Source organism: Nothobranchius furzeri, chromosome 15 (assembly GCF_043380555.1).
Source record: "Nothobranchius furzeri strain GRZ-AD chromosome 15, NfurGRZ-RIMD1, whole genome shotgun sequence".
In the NCBI taxonomy this organism is placed as follows: domain Eukaryota; kingdom Metazoa; phylum Chordata; class Actinopteri; order Cyprinodontiformes; family Nothobranchiidae; genus Nothobranchius; species Nothobranchius furzeri.
Window position 1 is genome coordinate 52,809,098 of NC_091755.1, and position 18,251 is coordinate 52,827,348.

The 18,251-nt window shown below is 44.1% G+C and overlaps 1 protein-coding gene across 12 annotated transcripts in view; it reads left to right on the forward strand.

The window, feature by feature from the left end:
- agrn (agrin) overlaps positions 1-18,251 on the forward strand; it is a 391,168-nt gene that overhangs the window by 277,202 nt on the left and 95,715 nt on the right. For all 12 annotated transcript variants that reach the window (XM_054746151.2, XM_054746154.2, XM_054746157.2 and 9 more), the window contains one exon: positions 13,372-13,593. In XM_054746151.2, coding sequence (XP_054602126.2) covers positions 13,372-13,593 — 222 coding nt within the window. The remainder of the gene's footprint in view (positions 1-13,371; positions 13,594-18,251) is intronic.

Genomic DNA, 18,251 nt, shown 5'->3' on the forward strand with positions numbered 1-18,251 from the left:
ACACTTTTGTTTCCCTATACACGCCTCCCTTCCAGAACATCTCAAAAGGCCCGTTTCCACTTCCGAACTTCTGGGTAATTTTACTAGATCTTTGTGGCATGTCTGTATGTTCTGTTCACTGTGCCGGACTGAAAGGACTGCTTTCCGGGCCATTTCAGGAACCAACCGAGTACCTGAAGGTAGGTAGAAATGGCCCAGTAGAGTCACTGGGTTGGACTTGTAATTAAGGCATGCTGATTGGTTGTAACTCAGCAGGAAACGACAACAGCAGACGTCAAACAGCCGGCATTTGTTAATCTGGGAGAATAATTAGTGAAGCGAAACAGAAAGAAAACAATATAAGCAGCATTCTCACACACACACACACACACACACACACACACACACACACAGCCGTCATTTTTGCCACCTAACAATCTCACAGAGCACCTTAAAAAGCGGTACCTCTTCTGGTCATTGCGACCTTTACTGGTGTCCAGCTCATAACTCGAACAAACCGGGACACCGGTTGTGTATTTTTCCCACAACAAAGTACTTTTTGAAGTTTACGTAACATCTGCAGGCATTCTTGGCTTTTGATCCGTCATGTTCTGATTAAACCTGTGTTGTGTCGCCGCTCTTCCTGTGGGGCATCTGTAGCTCACGACAAAACAAAATCGGGATGTGCACGGCCGACCCAAACAACACACACCCAAATGTGAAATAAGTTTAGTCACCGAGCTCCTTTCAGTCGTAAAACCCAGATGGGTGATAAAGTTACTGAGAGACTCACTCTTAAAGGGGCATTATGGAAGTTTGACAGCCAAAACATGTATAGAAATAATAAACTTCTTCTTCATACGTTCTCCTGCAATGCCCTGGTCCTGTAGAATGAGCCCTGGCATTTTTACTGTGATTGCCTGTTTTTCTGTAAAATCACAGAAAAAGAGAGATGCTCGGGTCGAGCAGGCTGCTTCATGCTCGTTCATGCTCAGACATAGCCCGTAGCATTTGCTATCAGTAGCTTTAGCAGCAGAGAGAGAGGTAGTGCCACTTTGTCGCTGTTCCTAACGCCTAGTGACAAACCTAGCTACATTTCTGAGGACCCTTAGCTACTTTCTGTAGAACTTTCTTCTAGATATTTCCTGCAAATTAGCAACAAAATAGCCATTTTTGCTTCGAACCGTTCATTGGTTTGACGTTGTTTCAGCTGTCATCAACGATATAAAAGTTACAGATACAAAAGATGTCACTGGTGCTTTAGCTCACCTTGTAAGACGTCTGACTCCCATGCAGAAGATCTGGGTTCGGTTCTGGATGTGAACATAGTTCATTTAGAGTTTCTTTTTTACATTAATGTATATTTTTTTACAGTAAGATGTCCAAATTTTTATTTGAGACTTGCCGAACGGCATTGAATTCACAGATAAAAAAGATGTGGGTTCACCTTTCATTTTGGAACAATTTTTCAAGCAAGGGAAGGGAATGATCTGAGCATGCAGGAGGACTGACCCATCATAAACCTTTGTCGGCTGTGCTGAAGAGAAAGGTACAGAACCAATTTATTTAATTAATTAGCTGCGCGTTCTCCTGTCCTCTGTCCTCCGGGCCACACACACAGGACTGTCTCAGCTGTTATTTTCGTTAAGGAGTGTGCACGTACAGCATGCGCGCCTCGTGCACGAGTCTACTATTGAGGCTGCCGTTACGCTTTTGGCCTGAGGGGGCAATCGCGAGCATTAAAATTCAAAAGTCCGTTAAGTCCCTTTAAATCCAGGACACAGGACTGTGCATCAGCGGCTGCAGATGATGAGTTTGTGTTTGAACAAGAAGCACTGAGTTTTATGAGTCTCACCACTTGAAGGAGCCAAAAATTAGGATGTTTTTTGTTATTTTTGTTAATGTGTATTGGTTTGTATATTGGGAGTGGGTGTGTCACTGGGTGCGTCCTTGAGCTACTTATCTTCACCTGTCGCCTGTTGAGTGGAGACTGAAGGCAGGAAGGATGATGGCGGGGTGAGCTTGGGTGAAAGACTTTCATTGAACGTTTACCTGAATACTGCGTAATCATGTGCTGATCCATTATCATGTTGCAAGTTTGATGTGCAACGAATAAAGAAGACGTGAACGCAGTTGAAAGTTGTAGCGCGTCATTAGAATTAACCCACGCTGAGCCTGCCGCGGCACTGACGGAAAATGCTTGGAACCTGCCGCAAACACCACTGTTCAGTTTATGCAAATGCAGCTTAACGCGCGTCTCTCTCAACACTCCAACCTGCCTTTGACTTTTACACAGATTTGTGAAAACGTCAGACCGTGGAGATGCTCACTGCTTCGAGTCTCTTGTCACAACTATACTCTGCTTCGTCTCGTACTCGTGCAGACATTTAAAAGAGACGATGGCCTCTAAAAACGTGGTAGTGATTATAGTGCACAACTGTCTGATATCTATAATTTGTCAGCCTGAAGAAATAAATGAGAAAACTCAAATGTTTCTGAATCCATTCACACAAAAAGCAAAGGAAATCTCGTATTTTGGTGGATAACATTTACAGTTTCCTTGTCAGAGCGCCTCCCCAATCATTCCAGGGGTTGATTTAAACGCCTCATCTTGTGTTAATCTCCTCCAGAATTGGAAGTAGTTTCGCTCCTTTTCCCTCGTAATGCTAATCGCTCTGCGTTTATGATAAAGCTGGAGTAATCTGCCCCTGCTGCATGGTGTCACATTACCTCAAACAAGAAATCCACCCAGCACACGCGTTGTGTAATTTGGTCCAGGAGAATTGTAGGGTTTCATTGTTGTTTCGACAGAGGGCCGATAAACTGAGAACGATTTGTCCATCCTTCAGTCGCCTGGGCCTAGCTGAACGCCAAAGTTATCTCCAGTCGTCAGGATGAACCAGAACTCATTAGCATTATTTGGCCGACTAAGCTGTGAATAAATTAAACACTAGGAATGGAAATTCAAGCACATATATGTCGAGCTTTGTGTCATTATTTCTGGCAAACAGCGCTGCAGCCTCCCCGTTTGTTTAGTTACTTTCTTCCTTTCTGTTCATCCTCCCTTCCTTTCACAGAGAATCACAGCCATCAGCCACTGCTAGTATGTTTCTTTAATGTGTTTTTTTTAACATTAGCATATTTTTCAAAACAACGCAACAAAGAACCCCCTCTCCTCGACACGGTTTTAATGAAACATCAAAAGAGTCAAGCCTTGTTGCCCGGCGAGACTGTTGGTTTATTCCGACAGATGACGCGCGCGCAAAGTGCAGGTGTGTGTTTGTGATGAAGAGCGTGTTCAAAGTTTCTTTTGCTTTGTTGCTTTACTCCTTTTTTATTGTTAATGTGGCTTTTAAAAATAAAAATAAGTTCAACTGCCTCCCTGATCAGGCGGGGTTGAAGAAGAGAGGACACACTGGGGTGTTTAGTGGCCATGTTGTTTCACCGTGATTTATAAATGTCTCAGTGAATCTCCTCATAGAGCTTCTGAAAACATTTGATGGAAGCTCCGATCACCAAACTCTAACCAGGTCTTGTGGTTGTTTTCGTGTGAGTTAAAAAAACAATAGGATACATGAACGTATCACTTTTACGATTCCAAGCCACCACGGCGAGGTATAAACAGCTCCGTAACCTGTGACAGGACCAGAAGGGTCTCTGTTGGTTAACATTTCTATCCATCCATCCATCTTCTGAACCTGCTTAGTCCACGTAGGGTCGTGGGGGGGCTGGTGCCTATCTCCAGCAGTCAACGGGCAATCAGGCGGGGTACACCCTGGACAGAGAGCCAGTCCATCGCAGGGCAACACAGAGACACACAGGACAAACAACCATGCACACACACACTCACACCTAAGGACAATTTAGACCGACCAATCAACCTAACAGTCATGTTTTTGGACTGTGGGAAGAAGCCGGAGTACCCGGAGAGAACCCACGCATGCACAGGGAGAACATGCAAACTCCATGCAGAAAGATCCCAGGCCGGGAAGCGAACCCAGGACCTTCTTGCTGCAAGGCAACAGCTCTAACCACTGCGCAGCCAATATTTCTATCCATTAAGTCAAAATGATTTGTTTAGAAAGATGTTCCCAAAATAAAGTTTCCCAAAATTATTTTACAAACTATTCTAAGGCCTGGATAACATGGCAGGACTATTGTGCCGATCTTTGAAACGGTTCTCCTCCTCTGACAGTCTTAAACACACGCCTGATTGCCATGTTGGCTCTAAATGGTAAATGGTCTGTATTTGATATAGCTCCTTCTAGAGTCATGGAACCCCCCAAGGCGCTTTACAACACAATCAGTCATTCACCCATTCACACACACATTCACACACTGGTGGTGATGAGCTACGATGTAGCCACAGCTGCCCTGGGGCGCACTGACAGAGGCGAGGCTGCAGAGCACAGGCACCACCGGTCCCTCCGACCACCACCAGCAGGCAACGTGGGTTAAGCGTCTTGCCCAAGGACACAACGACAGCAACAGACTGAGCGGGGCTCGAACCTGCAACCTTCCGATTACGGGTGAGCACTTAACTCCTGTGCCACCGTTGCCCCTATCCATAAGATTATCTTATCAGAATTCCTGCCATGTGTGGTGTCTTAAGCATGCTTTGATCTGCTCGGAAGCACAGAAGGACCACTCCAATCATAACTCCAGACTTTCAGACATGTTGGACTGTCTTGGTCTGATTTCTGGGGACAAATTAACGTGCTGCCTGTTGAATGTGACACGTAGCCAATCAGAAAGTGAGGTGACGAATGCAAGCGGCACGCTCATCCTCCTCCATGTTTGTGAGATTTCCTGTCTGATCGGGGAATGTCTGTGTGTGAAATCGGTTTGTGTGTAGTTTACGCCACACACTGATGGACCAAACGGTCCGATGCTTTGAAAATGATCCGACAATTTAAAAGTCTTGCCGTGTGAACTGGGCCTCATCGTGCACATCCAATTCATTTTATTTGGGACATTTAGGACCAAATAGCAAAATCAACACACAGGTGAACAAATTGAGACATAATTTATTTTCCATAAATATAAATTATGCAGCCGTTGCTAAATTCCAACTGAAAGGTCTGTATTTTATTGCAGTTTTGTGTCTCGGACTGGTTGTTGTGGATTTGCTAAAGAATTCAACAGATTTACATCATTTAAGGTTAATATTTATTTATCTCTGGGTTCAGGAGTACGATTTCACGTCATGGCAATCTCATGCGGGTCCTCTGCACACATATCCCATGTAACATTTACACAAATCTGTTCCCATCTACATCATGAACCAACGAGTGCAAAAATGTCTGCAGGGCAAAAACTTAATCTTCTCATAAAAAGCTGCTCCTTTACTGGCTGTGTTTAAGTTCAAGCAGGCATCCAAGCTTTTTAGATGCCCTCAGGAGATGTTTATATGTGGATAAAAATATGAGGAAAGGAAACTTGATTTCTGCTGAGATCGACTCTTTGGGACCCAGTTAAGGTTAAAGAACTTGATTAAATGAACTTGTTCTATTACTGGGCCAAGCATCTGGAGGAAACATTTGAAAGTTGCAGGGCGAGTCAGGACGAAGAACAGTGATGCAGACGCCTTCTCAGATATGAAATTATTATCAGATAAATAACGATGTTTTTCATTTTACTCTGTTGTTTCATTGGTTGAGTGGTGCATGTGACGAGAGTGATCGATCACTCCGCCGGCTGTCAAGTGGATGAGATTCTCCACCTCTGACAGGGCCGTAAATCTCTCTTCACGTGGATGACAGCATCTAATGTCATCCCTCCCCTGCTAGTGCTCACCCCCTCAAAGGAAGATGCAAAGACTCCCTTACGTCTTTCTGCAGCGCCGTGGCTGCTGTCCTCCCCCTAAAAACAGCTTGATTGATATCCGAAGCTCTTCAATTTGGAGATGCAAACAGCACATGGCATTTAGCTGATTAAGTCGCGTCCAGGCAGAGAGAACGCGAGCTTGAAGGGCTTGCTGGAAGTGAGTCAGAGCCGGCTGCTGGGAAAGGAGGGTCCGGCGGGTCTGTAACCCTGGATGCTGAGAATGTAAAGGCTCTGTGAAGCTGCAGGAAGAAAGATGTTTGTCATTACCAGAAGAGGCGATCAGATGATTCACCTGTTCAGATGTCATCTGTTTAAAACGTTCCAATTAATTTATTCCTTTCTTTTATTTACGTCTTGTTTACTACTCCTCTAAGACTCATCCCAAGTTGCTTTTCTCCACTTAGCTCACACAAAGCTATTAAATCAGCGTGCAGCAACACCTGATTGATTTAACACAGAAAAAATTGTCTGTTAGGATTTATAATTGATTTGAAGCCATGCAGAGTGTTTCAGTGAGTCTTTACAGCCTAGAACATTACAGTATGTTTAGGTCGGAGTAAAAAGGTGACGGCTTGTCTTTAACACTGCTGAGGATCATATACAGTGCAGGCCAAAAGTTTGAACACACCCTCTCATTCAATGTGTTTTGAGCCAACTAATAAAATAATCCACTAAGTAAAAAGATCCACAATAATGTACAAAAATGTCATTACAAGTCCAGTAACAAGAAAGCCAGGCCACCATCAGTCTTTGATTTTGTAGCCTCCTTTAGCTCCCTCAAACTAGCGTAAGCCGCGCCAATGTTCACTCTGGTTTAACTCTCTGCTTCACTTCCAAAGACATTACTCTCTGGCTTTTACTTCCCGCTGTCGGTGCAGGATCGGCTCGGGGTCCTTCGACTGCCGATGACGTCACATGACTGCAAATCTACTCGGCTTTCACACACACACGTTTTAGAAAGACATCAGCAGTTTTGTTAATAAATTCTTGTTTGTTAACACCTGAATGTTTTCTTTATAATTGTAATTTGTTAATAAAACACCGTGTTATCTTTGTTTTGTAAAGAATGTGAAACTGCATAAAACCAACATCGGACTGACAAAAAATAGAACAGTTCTTATATGTGATGTCATATCTGTTTGTATTAATGTGGAGTTCGTCTGTATATTTCCTTAGTTGTTATCTAAATACATACTTTGACTCTAAATATTGCTTGGTGTCTTTCAATAAAGTTGTTATATTTTATTTTGCCCCATTTCATCAACATCAAGAGCTTTTGAGGGTCACCGTTTTTCATTTGCTTATATTTTACATTTCCTTTAGAAATTCAAACATATTTTCTCCAAAAAGTGTTGATTTTTGGACTACAGGACTACAACCGCTAAGACTACGACCGCAAATTTGTTCTGACCAATCACAATCATAACGTGTTAACGTCACTTCCGTAATCTTCATGTTCAGCCAATCAACTGCTTTGACGTCATCGGCAGTCGAAGGACCCCGAGCCGATCCTGCACCCGAGCAGATCCTGTACCGACACCGGCTCCACCCTGATGCCAAAAACCCAAACTTCTTCTTTTTCTTCTACTTGTACTTTCCTTGTGACTCGACAAAACTGGTCAAGTTTCTAACTCAACAATCACAGAGATCAGTGTTGAGGCTCAAGGTTAAAGTTTATTGTTACTTTAATTACTGCTTATTTGTAAAGTGAAATTATCGTTGACTAAATGAAATGTAGACCTACATGCATCAAAGAAAAGTTTACTGCAGTTTTTAAGTCGACAGTGAACAAGTGACGCCAGGACTGGAACGGGTTCTGTGTTTGTGCTGTTTAATATGGGAACATGGATGGGCAGAGTCCTCAGTAAAGAACTTCTTGTTCGGAAGTGGTGGGGATGAAATTGACATGTCCCCGGCGTCTTCGGCTAAAGGGACGCCCATGGTTTATTCTTCATATTTTCACAGCAGGGTATTGGAACAAACTACACGTGGAAGTGTGTATGCAGAGCTGGCCATTTTAGTAGAATAATATGTAAACTAGCTACTACACTGAGGTTATACAAAATAATAAATAGCAAAGTGGACTGAACCAAAGGAACAAAAATGATGAAAACAGGAAGAGAATTTTGGCACCAGCACTTTTCATCTTTTGCAAGTTAGATAGTCTGTTTGGTCTCAGTTTTCTGCTACAGTAAAGTACCATTTCAATAAAAGTAACTTTTTTTGCTCAAAGTGTATAACAGCTCATTTCCCTCCCAGCAGGTTTTCTGCAGCTCCTTTTAAAGTTAAGCTATTTTGGAGCGTTTTCAGTGGTACTTTAAATCAAAGAAGGGTGGGTGTGAAGTGGCTCGCCACAACTCCCTGAAGCACGGTGATGCAAAGGGCCTCCTGTTTGCTATTGACAACAACAAAAAAAAAGTAAATCTGTCCCTAAACTGTTAGATTACTCATGAAACAGGCGGTTCTGAGGGTTCTGAGAGTGTGACGAAGCCAGCCCACAGCATGTGACGAACACGCTGGCAGACTAAACTGGTAGAGGACATGTGAGAAACAATGATTCATCTGGACTCCCGATTCTTTATTCGAAGCTCTTGTGTCACTTTATGCGTATGCCGTGCACGATCGCGAGTGCAGGGAAACTCGGGCGAGTTGCTTGAAATGTGTCACCTGTCGCATCTGGAGGTTAACAGAAAATCACTCGGTGGTAGACACGTTGTCATTGACAAAGAGCTCTGCAACGCAGGAAAGAAAGAATCAGTCACCTTGGGTGTCAAGACTCGGTGCAGAATTTTTTATCATTTACATGTTTATCTGATGACCCCCCCCCCCCCCCCCCCCCCCACACACACACACACACACACACACACACACACACACCTGTGATTGGACTCACAAACAGTCACGGGGCTTAGCTTGTGTGAGTCGACTCGAGATGGCCCTGCGCTGTTATTGCTAATCAAGTTAATTAGAGGAAGTGCTGTGGGAGATGGATTATGGCAGCTTGGGAATGTTGGTGTACTTACCGCGGCCAGCGGGGGATGTCGCGCAGAAACTCCGGAGAAACGTGGGACAACAGCGTGTCGGAAACAACTCAAGGCTTTGGAGGTTGTTGTCTCCCATGAGGGCATGCCAGCTTCCACCTTCCTCGTCTTATCTTTACGTGACAATGAAGATTCAAACAGAAGCAAAGAGACTAATCTAAGGAAACCTACTTTGGCATGCCTTGCAGTTTCACGTCTCACCTTTGATGGACACTTGTCACAATATTAGAGATCCCCACTGTGCTGTTTTTGCTCGTCTCCGCTTTAAAGAGCGGCACGTTCTCAGCTGTACATGCACAAAGAGGCTTTGACTCACCTCCTGCTTGTGATAAGTGTTCAGCGGTAGACAGACACAGCCTGCGGGTATGCCTTTTGCTGTATGCAAATAAACTCTTTCTTCTGCACCTCCTTCTCCCTCTACTAATATCACACATAAATGTTTTTAATGTGGGGGAGCCAAAGGGAGTCGGATCGAATCCCGCCACGCGTGAGCAAAATCAGAAGGCGGGGTTTTCCTGCAGATTGGCGTGACTCCTGTGTTGTAGCAGGGTTGCAGCAGGTGATCCCTGCCAGTTGGCCGCTGCAAACATCACCTGGATTACACCGATTCACTGCCCTGCATAATACAAGGAACCATTTGGAATTGCACACAGACCCGAGGGGGGAAAAAGTCCAATTAACATATGTATGAGCTGAGCTGAGATGGGAGGAAGCTCTCTCCAAAATAATCTCCCAGCGTTTCGCCAACATGTTACGGGGGGTTAACAGGGTCCGCCTGCTCACTGCAGCCACCAGACAGTCCTAACGGGGGACTGCTGTGGCACCACGCCAATCTGCAGAGGGGTTGTTAAGCTTTAGAAATTGCACTGTGGTGCCACTTTATCTGTCAGAGGACACTTTGGAGGGGGCAGTAACAATACTTCAGCCTGACAGGTTAGTAGGTATCAGGACAATAGGAAAAAAGGTGTCCTATCAGTATTCACCAAGGCTTCAGCGCTTCTTCCGGGGAGGGACCGACACGACGGCCTGACCTGAGAGTAATCCTCTCGCAGTCTTGAAGTGAGGCCGTGCCATTAAAATACCACGCTAATTAAAATAGAAAGTTATACCGCAGCCAGTGAGAGGGGACGAAGACTGAGGTGACGCTCAGAATGTAAAGCAGAGTTCAGTACAGAGCCGAATCCTTCGTTACATAAATTCCGTCTTTTTGCTTCCGGCGGTTTTGCGGCGACCTCCTCCACCTCTTCAGCTCAGCCACCACGCCGTAGCTACTGGTTCGTGTCCTTGGCAGATACAGATGTTCCCATTCAACTGTCAGGCCAATTTCCACATGAATAAATAGCTCGGTTTAAACGTCCCAACTCTCTTTTATTCCTGGACGTCCTCAACAAATAAAAAATTGAAAGAAATGACACATGCATGAAAAGTTGGATTTAAGTGTTGGGAGAGAATCAGAGAGAGATGGAGGGCTGGAGAAAGGCGTGTGAACAGCATCCCACTAGCTTCAGTTGTTACGGGCGGCCATTTCAAAGGCTTTTGGCTGCATCCGAAACGACAGCTTCAGGTTTAACTGCGTCACAAGATTTTTACACTTTGGCAGATTTTTATTCTTCCTCTTCATTTTCTTTCTTTTTCCTTACATTGTTTCTGGTTAATTTACCGTTCAGAAGCTGAGGACGATTAAAACTAAAGGTTACTTTCATCTCGTTCCTGAGTTTGAAACAAAGACGACTGGAGACAAAGGCGTTATCCAAGGCTGCAGTAGCCTTTTACAAGCCCGTCCTTCAGGAAAAGGGGGAATGACAAACTTTTATGGAGGCCAAGGTTGTGCAGTTAAGCCAGGATCACAGGCTTACAGCTGTTACACACACACACACACACACACACACACACACACACACACACACACACACACACACACACACACACACACACACACACACACACACACACACACACTTAATTGTTGATCAGGAGGAATCAGTTGTTTCAGAGGCACATTGAGCTGAGCTTCTTTCGTACTTATGTGGCACCTCCAATCTCTCGTGAAACAGCAGAAAATACAAGAGATGATAACTTCATCTTGCTAATCTAGACTTTTAAGATCGAGATCAAAGTGGGAAAATCTTAAATATCCCCTTTTGTCTTGTCATTTTAATACCTGTACCTGCTAAGATCTTTAGCTGATATTGATCCTTATCCCACATCTTCTCTTGTTGCCTTGATCAGACTAACACAAGTGTCGTCTGTTATCAGCTGATAATCCCGCCCTGCGTCAGCTAGCGCTATTAGCGGCGACTCTGCTGAATATCCATGAGCTGATAAATGAATCATGAGGATCCACGCATTTGAAGTCAGCCCCCCCTCTGTGAACATGTCACAATAATGATGGAGCCATGGGTGGCGCCATTACAGTGGGCAGTTTCCATGACAGCGTCGTCATCCATCGAAACTAATCAAAAACCAAAGATAGAGGAAAAATAGGAGATGGCTTTATTGTCATTTACTGTTATTTAAAGACCAAGTTCACTCTTTTTTCCACACATCTGCAGTGGTCTCCAGTGTTAATTGCTGCCTTGTGAGTCGATCTCTGTGGAAAGAAGCTCTGGCGCTCCCGTTTCAGGAAGCAGAAGTTAGCCAGTAGAGGTGAGCGTAAGATGGCAGGATTTGGATTCATATTTCCTGATACACGGACACCTCGCCTCTGATTGGCTAACGGCAATGCAACTGTACCAGCTTAGTTTCTACTAGCCAAGCTGTGCTCTTCTTTCTCCTGGACGCTAAATCAACAGCCTTCCTCTTCAAGAGCCAAGATGGATGAGTCCATGAAGACTAACTTTCAATTTGACGTAGATCCGAGTGGCGTTGCATTTCTCTGTCAGTTTTTTTTTTGAGCTAATGCCGGAAATAGGGGTAGAAGACTATCTTCATGTTAAACCTGAATGTTAAAGAGCAAGCTCACTGAAAAATATTTTTTACTTATATTTTTTGAAGATAATGGGTCACTCTGAGTTTTCCACGCAGGCTGAACATGAAAATAGTCTCCAATGCCTACTTCCTGCATTAGTCGTGTAAAGTACATGGACTCACCCATCTTGACTCTTGACGGGGAAGGTTGTTGTTGGTTTAGCATCCAGGAAACAGCAGAGAACATCTCGGCTAGTAGAAGCTAACCGGTAGCATTAGCAACTCCACAACATTGCAGAACTCCTTCAGGCTTGTGTTATTTGTGGAAATGAACCATCAACATTGCAGAGCAAATGGATTCAGTGGCAGAGTTGTGTCGCTGTTAGCCAATCAGAGGCGAGATGTCCAAATATCAGGAAATAGGACTCCAAATCCTGCCGTCTGAGGCTACAGTCTCCTCTGACATTTATTCCTACCAGGAACCACAGCAAAATATGAGTAAAGCTGACCTTTAAACTCAGAGTGACCTGTCATATGTCAAATATAACCAGAATAAAACAGTCTCTCAGTGAACTTGGTCTTTAAGCGTTGCTCCCATTAGGCCAAGTTCTCACTTATCCCTGATGAAGGTCTCGGTCTTCATTCGTAATAATCACACACTTGCACCTTATCTCAACGTACACAATGCCATGTAACATTTCCGTGGACACATAAGGCAATGAAGAATTGATCGAGCCAGGAGGGGGGATGTGATCAAAGCATTGTTCACACTGTTTTTCTTCAGCTTCCCGTGCTCTCTTGATCGAGTCGTGTTATATCAGCCCAGCCTACACCCATCTGCCACTACTGAGAATCACAGGCGCAGAATCCAGCCTTCGGTTTAATGAAGTCATGCTGGAGTTTGTGCGTGAGCGGGAGAGACTGAAGCAGACACTTCTCTCTGATGTTCGTATTTCATATCTACGTCTGCCCAGGAGCTTGCCTGTTTTGAATTATTAAGCAGTTTGGTCTTTCTTCTCTTTGCCTATTTCTTTTTTCCCCTCTCATCGCTCTTTTTCGTTCATTTTTCCCTCTCTCGCGCGAACTCTCTTATCCCCTCGTCCTCTTCCTTTTCTTGCTCGTCTATGTCTGTTCATCTAGCTTTGGCTGAAGCGGTGGCTCTCACTGAGATGTAAATGCCTGCCTTTGAAGGGGCACAGTAGGAGCGTCAATTAATCCAGCCTTTTACTCGGCTAAAAAAATTGCTCTGCAACTATTGTTAGTGGGCTGTTTCATCTCTATTGTGCTACGGGCCATTTTTTCATCCGCTGTCCTCGTGCCACTGGATTTGGTGGACTCTTCAAAGATTCTGGGTGCATTTAGGAAAGTACAAAGGCAAGGAAATGACATGGGAAGCTATAGAATCAGAGGTGTCACCGGAGTCTGGCTGTGCTGCATATTCCACCATTTCTCTCTCCCTTTCCAAACTCTTAATAACTCCATGGAGCTGTGCACTAACCTGCCTCCTTATTCCCTTTGCCCTCTCAAGCCGTAGACCTTTCTCCAACCTCTAATGAATAAGCTTTAAGGGTGCATAGTTCTAACTCTGATTTTTATTTCTTGGCCACCCGGCCATCAGATCTCAACGTACCAAGCCCCTGTGTGAATAAGGTGTGCGATTACGGAGCACTGTGCGTGGTCAAGAACGCCGAGCCGGTGTGCGAGTGCCTGGAAGCCTGTCCTCAGACGCCCGACCCCGTGTGTGGATCTGATGGCCAGAGCTACGGCAGCCCCTGTGAGATGCGGGCGATGGGTTGTGCCCTGCAGAAGGCCATCCACATCCAACACAGAGGGCCGTGTGGTGAGTCGATGCAGCAGCGACACCTCTCAAACCCACAGGAAATCACACACACAGACACATCGTGGATGTAAGCATCAAAACCTGTCGATTCTAACAGACCTCACCTCCAGACTCGAGTTCATCCACACAGAAATACTTTCTGTTTACGCTGGTTTTCACACTGTGGACGATCTGTTACATGTAGCACGTCGTGTAGGTGGATTTTACTCCCAGCACTTGTGTCCAAACACCAGTGTGGCGTAAAGTGGGTTATTTCTCTTTTGTTATATTATCGTCATGGCAACCAAAGACTATTAAATGACATACCCAGAGAGGGGTGACATTTCCTCTAGTACATCAGTTTCAACAAACAGTGTCGGCCCTGTCAGGGTAACAGATGTTGTGTACACGATCAAAAAAGGCATGTTTGTTTGATTGATGATTGGATATTGTGTCAGCGTTGCATGCATATGTGGGTTAGGGCACCGTTATCTAATTACAGATTTACATTATTGATTTTACCAGGTCTAAAGTGTCCTTTAACTTCGACACCAAGAACCGAGCAATTAAAGAATCCTAATTTTTATCCTTTTTTTTTTTAAATTTGAGGTACTAAAATAATTTAACATGTAACTGTAAAATGATTAATATCCACATAATAATTTAAAGTTATAACGTTGAACATATTCCTATTTAAACCTTTTTGAGAAATGTTTTATCCATTTCAGCTTAATTAGAGGAGATTACAACAAATCTGAGTACATAAGAATAAAAGGAAACGTTCTTATTTTAACAGCCCAGTTCAAACAGCTCAGATGCAACTCTAGTAAACAACAAAATACTTATTCACTGATTTAAACATTTGCTCACCCAACCTTTTCCTTTTGGAGGGGGGGGGGGGGGGGGGGGGGGTCATTGACTTGCATTAACTTTTTCATTCTTATGGGGACCCATGAGCCGACCGAAAAGGGAGGAGACGTGGGCTCTCTATGTCACATTTGCTTACATGAAGGGGGCGGGACTTAAATCTCATACTGGAACCAGCCACTGGAGGGCACACTTTTGTTTAATTTTGTCATCATATTTATGGATGATGAAGACCAGTACGGTGGGTTATGTGCATATATTCTAGGGATGTAAGAAAATAGTGATACGCTGATTAATCGCAATATTTTGCGTTATGATACTGAGTCGATATTTTAAAGCAGTGCATTCTTTTTTATTGATAAACTACATGCAAACATTTACTGCACCTCTTTTGTGTGGTGCAATTTAAACTCCCACTGCTAGGTGGCAGCAGTTTTTACCACCTTTATTTAAATGAACAATAAGATCTCGTGATGACACTGGATGTGGAAGAGTCTGGCCCGAATTTTCTAATTAAATTCAGTCTTGAAAACAGCTAATATCATCTGGCCTTTAGTATCATAATATATCGTATCGTCTCACCCGATTTGTGATAACCACCACCAGATTCTCACCAATACACACCCCTACAAATCAACACCCACACAAATAAGAGAAAACAGCTTCTGATTGGCTGTCCACTGCAGTGACCACTAACAACCTCGTCATAAAAGATCATATAATTGTCTCTGAGTTTATCAACCATGAAACCATCAGTTGTCAGTGGGGTTTATTTGCTTTTATCTCATCATAAAGTCACTCGCAAAAGCTGTGAAAATATGAAATATTATGTGAACGATAGCTTGCGGGTGAGGAAGATCCTCTCCCTGTGGAGTTAAATTTTACTCAAATTAATTACTAGCTCCACATTTCTTAATGGGAGACGTTCTAATCGGCAGACGTTCACTCTAAACACGCAAAGAGCTGCTTTCATGTGTGGACCCCCCACCCCCCCGGGCTGTTTTCACCTGCAACAAAGTCGCAGCAGTATTTTACACTCTGAGGGGATTTTCTGATCACTGCTCTGCTTTTGTTCGTAGTCTCCGCGCCTCTTTGCTTCCACCCGCCTATACCATTACCAAGATGCCCAATTTGCCTGTTTTGACCTTTAGTGAGGATGCACTTTGCTGCCATTGAAGTGTGATGCATACTTGTCTGTAATTGGCTACATGAGTCACTTGGCTTTGTCTTGCGGTGTCGGTGTATCAGCTCGTCATTAGTGCAGCAGCAGCAACAGCAGAGCTTCAAGTGTTAAAAATATCTTCTTATCCACTCTGCAGGCTCACGGCCATATGGATAGCTTTTTACTGCTTGCCAAACCTACTTAGTAAATACTCTTGATGACTTAATGCCATATTGCCAGGTCTATTTTCCCGTGGACTCGGATGATGTCGTATTTCTCTGTGTATACCGTCAAACCGTTTGCTTTTCACACACACAGCGGGCAGAAGCACAGCCGTTATTATCCCTCTGGTCCAACTCTCTCATCTACCTTATTGGTTTGGTTTAACTACAAAACATTGTTTTTTCCTTGCATATTTTGATGGCGGTAACATTAAAAATCCGTTTTCCTTTGCAGATCTGCACAGCTTTTGGAGCAGAACTATCAGTAGGACTGGAATTAGTGTCACTTTGCTGTTGCTCACTGCAGTTTCTGTCGGGTTTATGGTTTTAGGCTTGTTTGTTGCAAACTCACCTTAAAGGGACATTATGGAAGTGTGACAGCCAAAACATGTATAGAAATAATAAACGTCTTCTTCATACATTCTCCTGCAATCCCCTGGTCCTGTAGAATGAGCCCTGGCATTTTTACTGTGATTGCCTGTTTTTCTGTAAAATCACAGAAAAAGAGAGATGCTCGGGTCGAGCAGGCTGCTTCATGCGCGTTCACGCTCAGGCATAACCCGTAGCATTTGCTATCAGTAGATTTAGCAGTAGAGAGAGAGGTAGTTCCACTTTGTCGCTGTTCCTAACGCCTAGTGACAAAGCTAGCTACATTTCTGAGGACCCTTAGCTACTTTCTGTAGAACTTTCTTCTAGATATTTCCTGCGAATTAGCAACAAAATAGCCATTTTCGCTTTGAACCGTTCTTTGGTTTGACGTTGTTTCAGCTGTCATCAAGGATATAAAAGTTACAGATACATTTAATGTTACTGGTGCTTTAGCTCACCTAGTAAGACGTCTGACTCTCGTGCAGAAGACCTGGGTTCGATTCTGGATGTGATCATAGTTCATTTAGAGTTTCTTTTTTACATTAACATATATTTATTAACAGTATGATGCCCAAATTTTTATTTGAGACTCGCCGAACGGCATTGAAATCACAGATAAAAAAGATGTGGGTTCAACTTTAATTTTGGAACAATTTTTCAAGCAAGGGAAGGGAATGATCTGAGCATGCAGGAGGACTGACCCATCATAAACCTTTGTCGGCTGTGCTGGTGCAAGTCAACGGGCAAGTAGGTGGGGTACACCCTGGACAGAGAGCCAGTCCATCGCAGGGCAACACAGAGACACACAGGACAAACAATCATGCACACACACACACCTAAGGACAATTTAGACAGACCAATCTACCTAACAGTCATGTTTTTGGACTGTGGGAGGAAGTCGGATTACCCGGAGAGAACCCACTCATGCACAGGGAGAACATGCAAACTCCATGCAGAAAGTTCCCAAGCTGGGAATCGAACCCAGGACCTTCTCGCTGAAAGGCAACAGCTCTAGCCACTGCGCCGCAGAAATAATCATTAAAAATATATTTTTTTCAGTGGAGTTGACCTTTAAGTAGCACTCTGAGGTCTTCCTGCACTTAACAGGTGAAGTTAGCAGCCATAAAGTCCCTCTGCGGGCTTTCAGTCTCCCGGTGAACGCGTCGGTCACCCTGCCATCCCTTCTAAATTGAAAAACAGTGAGGGGATGTATGCCAATGATAAATGGGACAGAACGAGATGCTTGGGTGGCGTGCAGGCGGGTTGACTCAATTTGAGGCGCCACACCGCAGGTAGATCTGTCAGCCAGCGGCCCCTGTGTGGTAATGAGTGGTGTTTATTTAAACAAAGCAAGAGGCAGAGCGGAGGGCCGTGTTTGTAATCCAGCGCTATGGATGACTCTTGGCTCCCAGAGGAGCGGGCCTGCATCAGCGCGATGGCGCCATAAAAATGCTGAGGCGCCGGCTTGCCAAGCGAGAGGCAGCCTAGGAATGATGGTGATAATAATGTGGATTATTTCTGGGCTGTTTGCACAGCTTTACTGGGCTTGATTCAACACCATAACAAGTGACTGACTTAAGCTATTATCTCACCTAATTATCATAAGCTGTTCCTACCACTTATATACGTTACATTTTGTAGAGCAGGAAGGGGGTGGGGGGGGGGGGGGTGTAGTACCCAGAGGTGATGTTAATCTCGTGGGAAATTTAAAAAGAAATAAGCTAATTATTACGTTTTTTTGTGTGTTTCAGGAAATGAACAGGTGGAAATTGAATCTATTCTTTTTGCTCGTGCTCGCTGCCAATAATCAGCATTTAGATGTTTTCTTGTGTACAAAATAAACCCCGCTTAGGCTTCCTGACTGTTTTGGTCCTTTTTAATGTGTGAGATGTAGAATTGTTGCCTTCTGGCTTCAAACGTCCAATCTTAGGAGCAGAAATGGCGGCTGGATAGTGCAAGAGAAGAGCAAGAAGTAACAGTGCATGGGTGCTTATGTGTGTGTGTGTGTGTGTGTGTGTGTGTGTGTGTGTGTGTGTGTGTGTGTGTGGTTTACTGTAGCC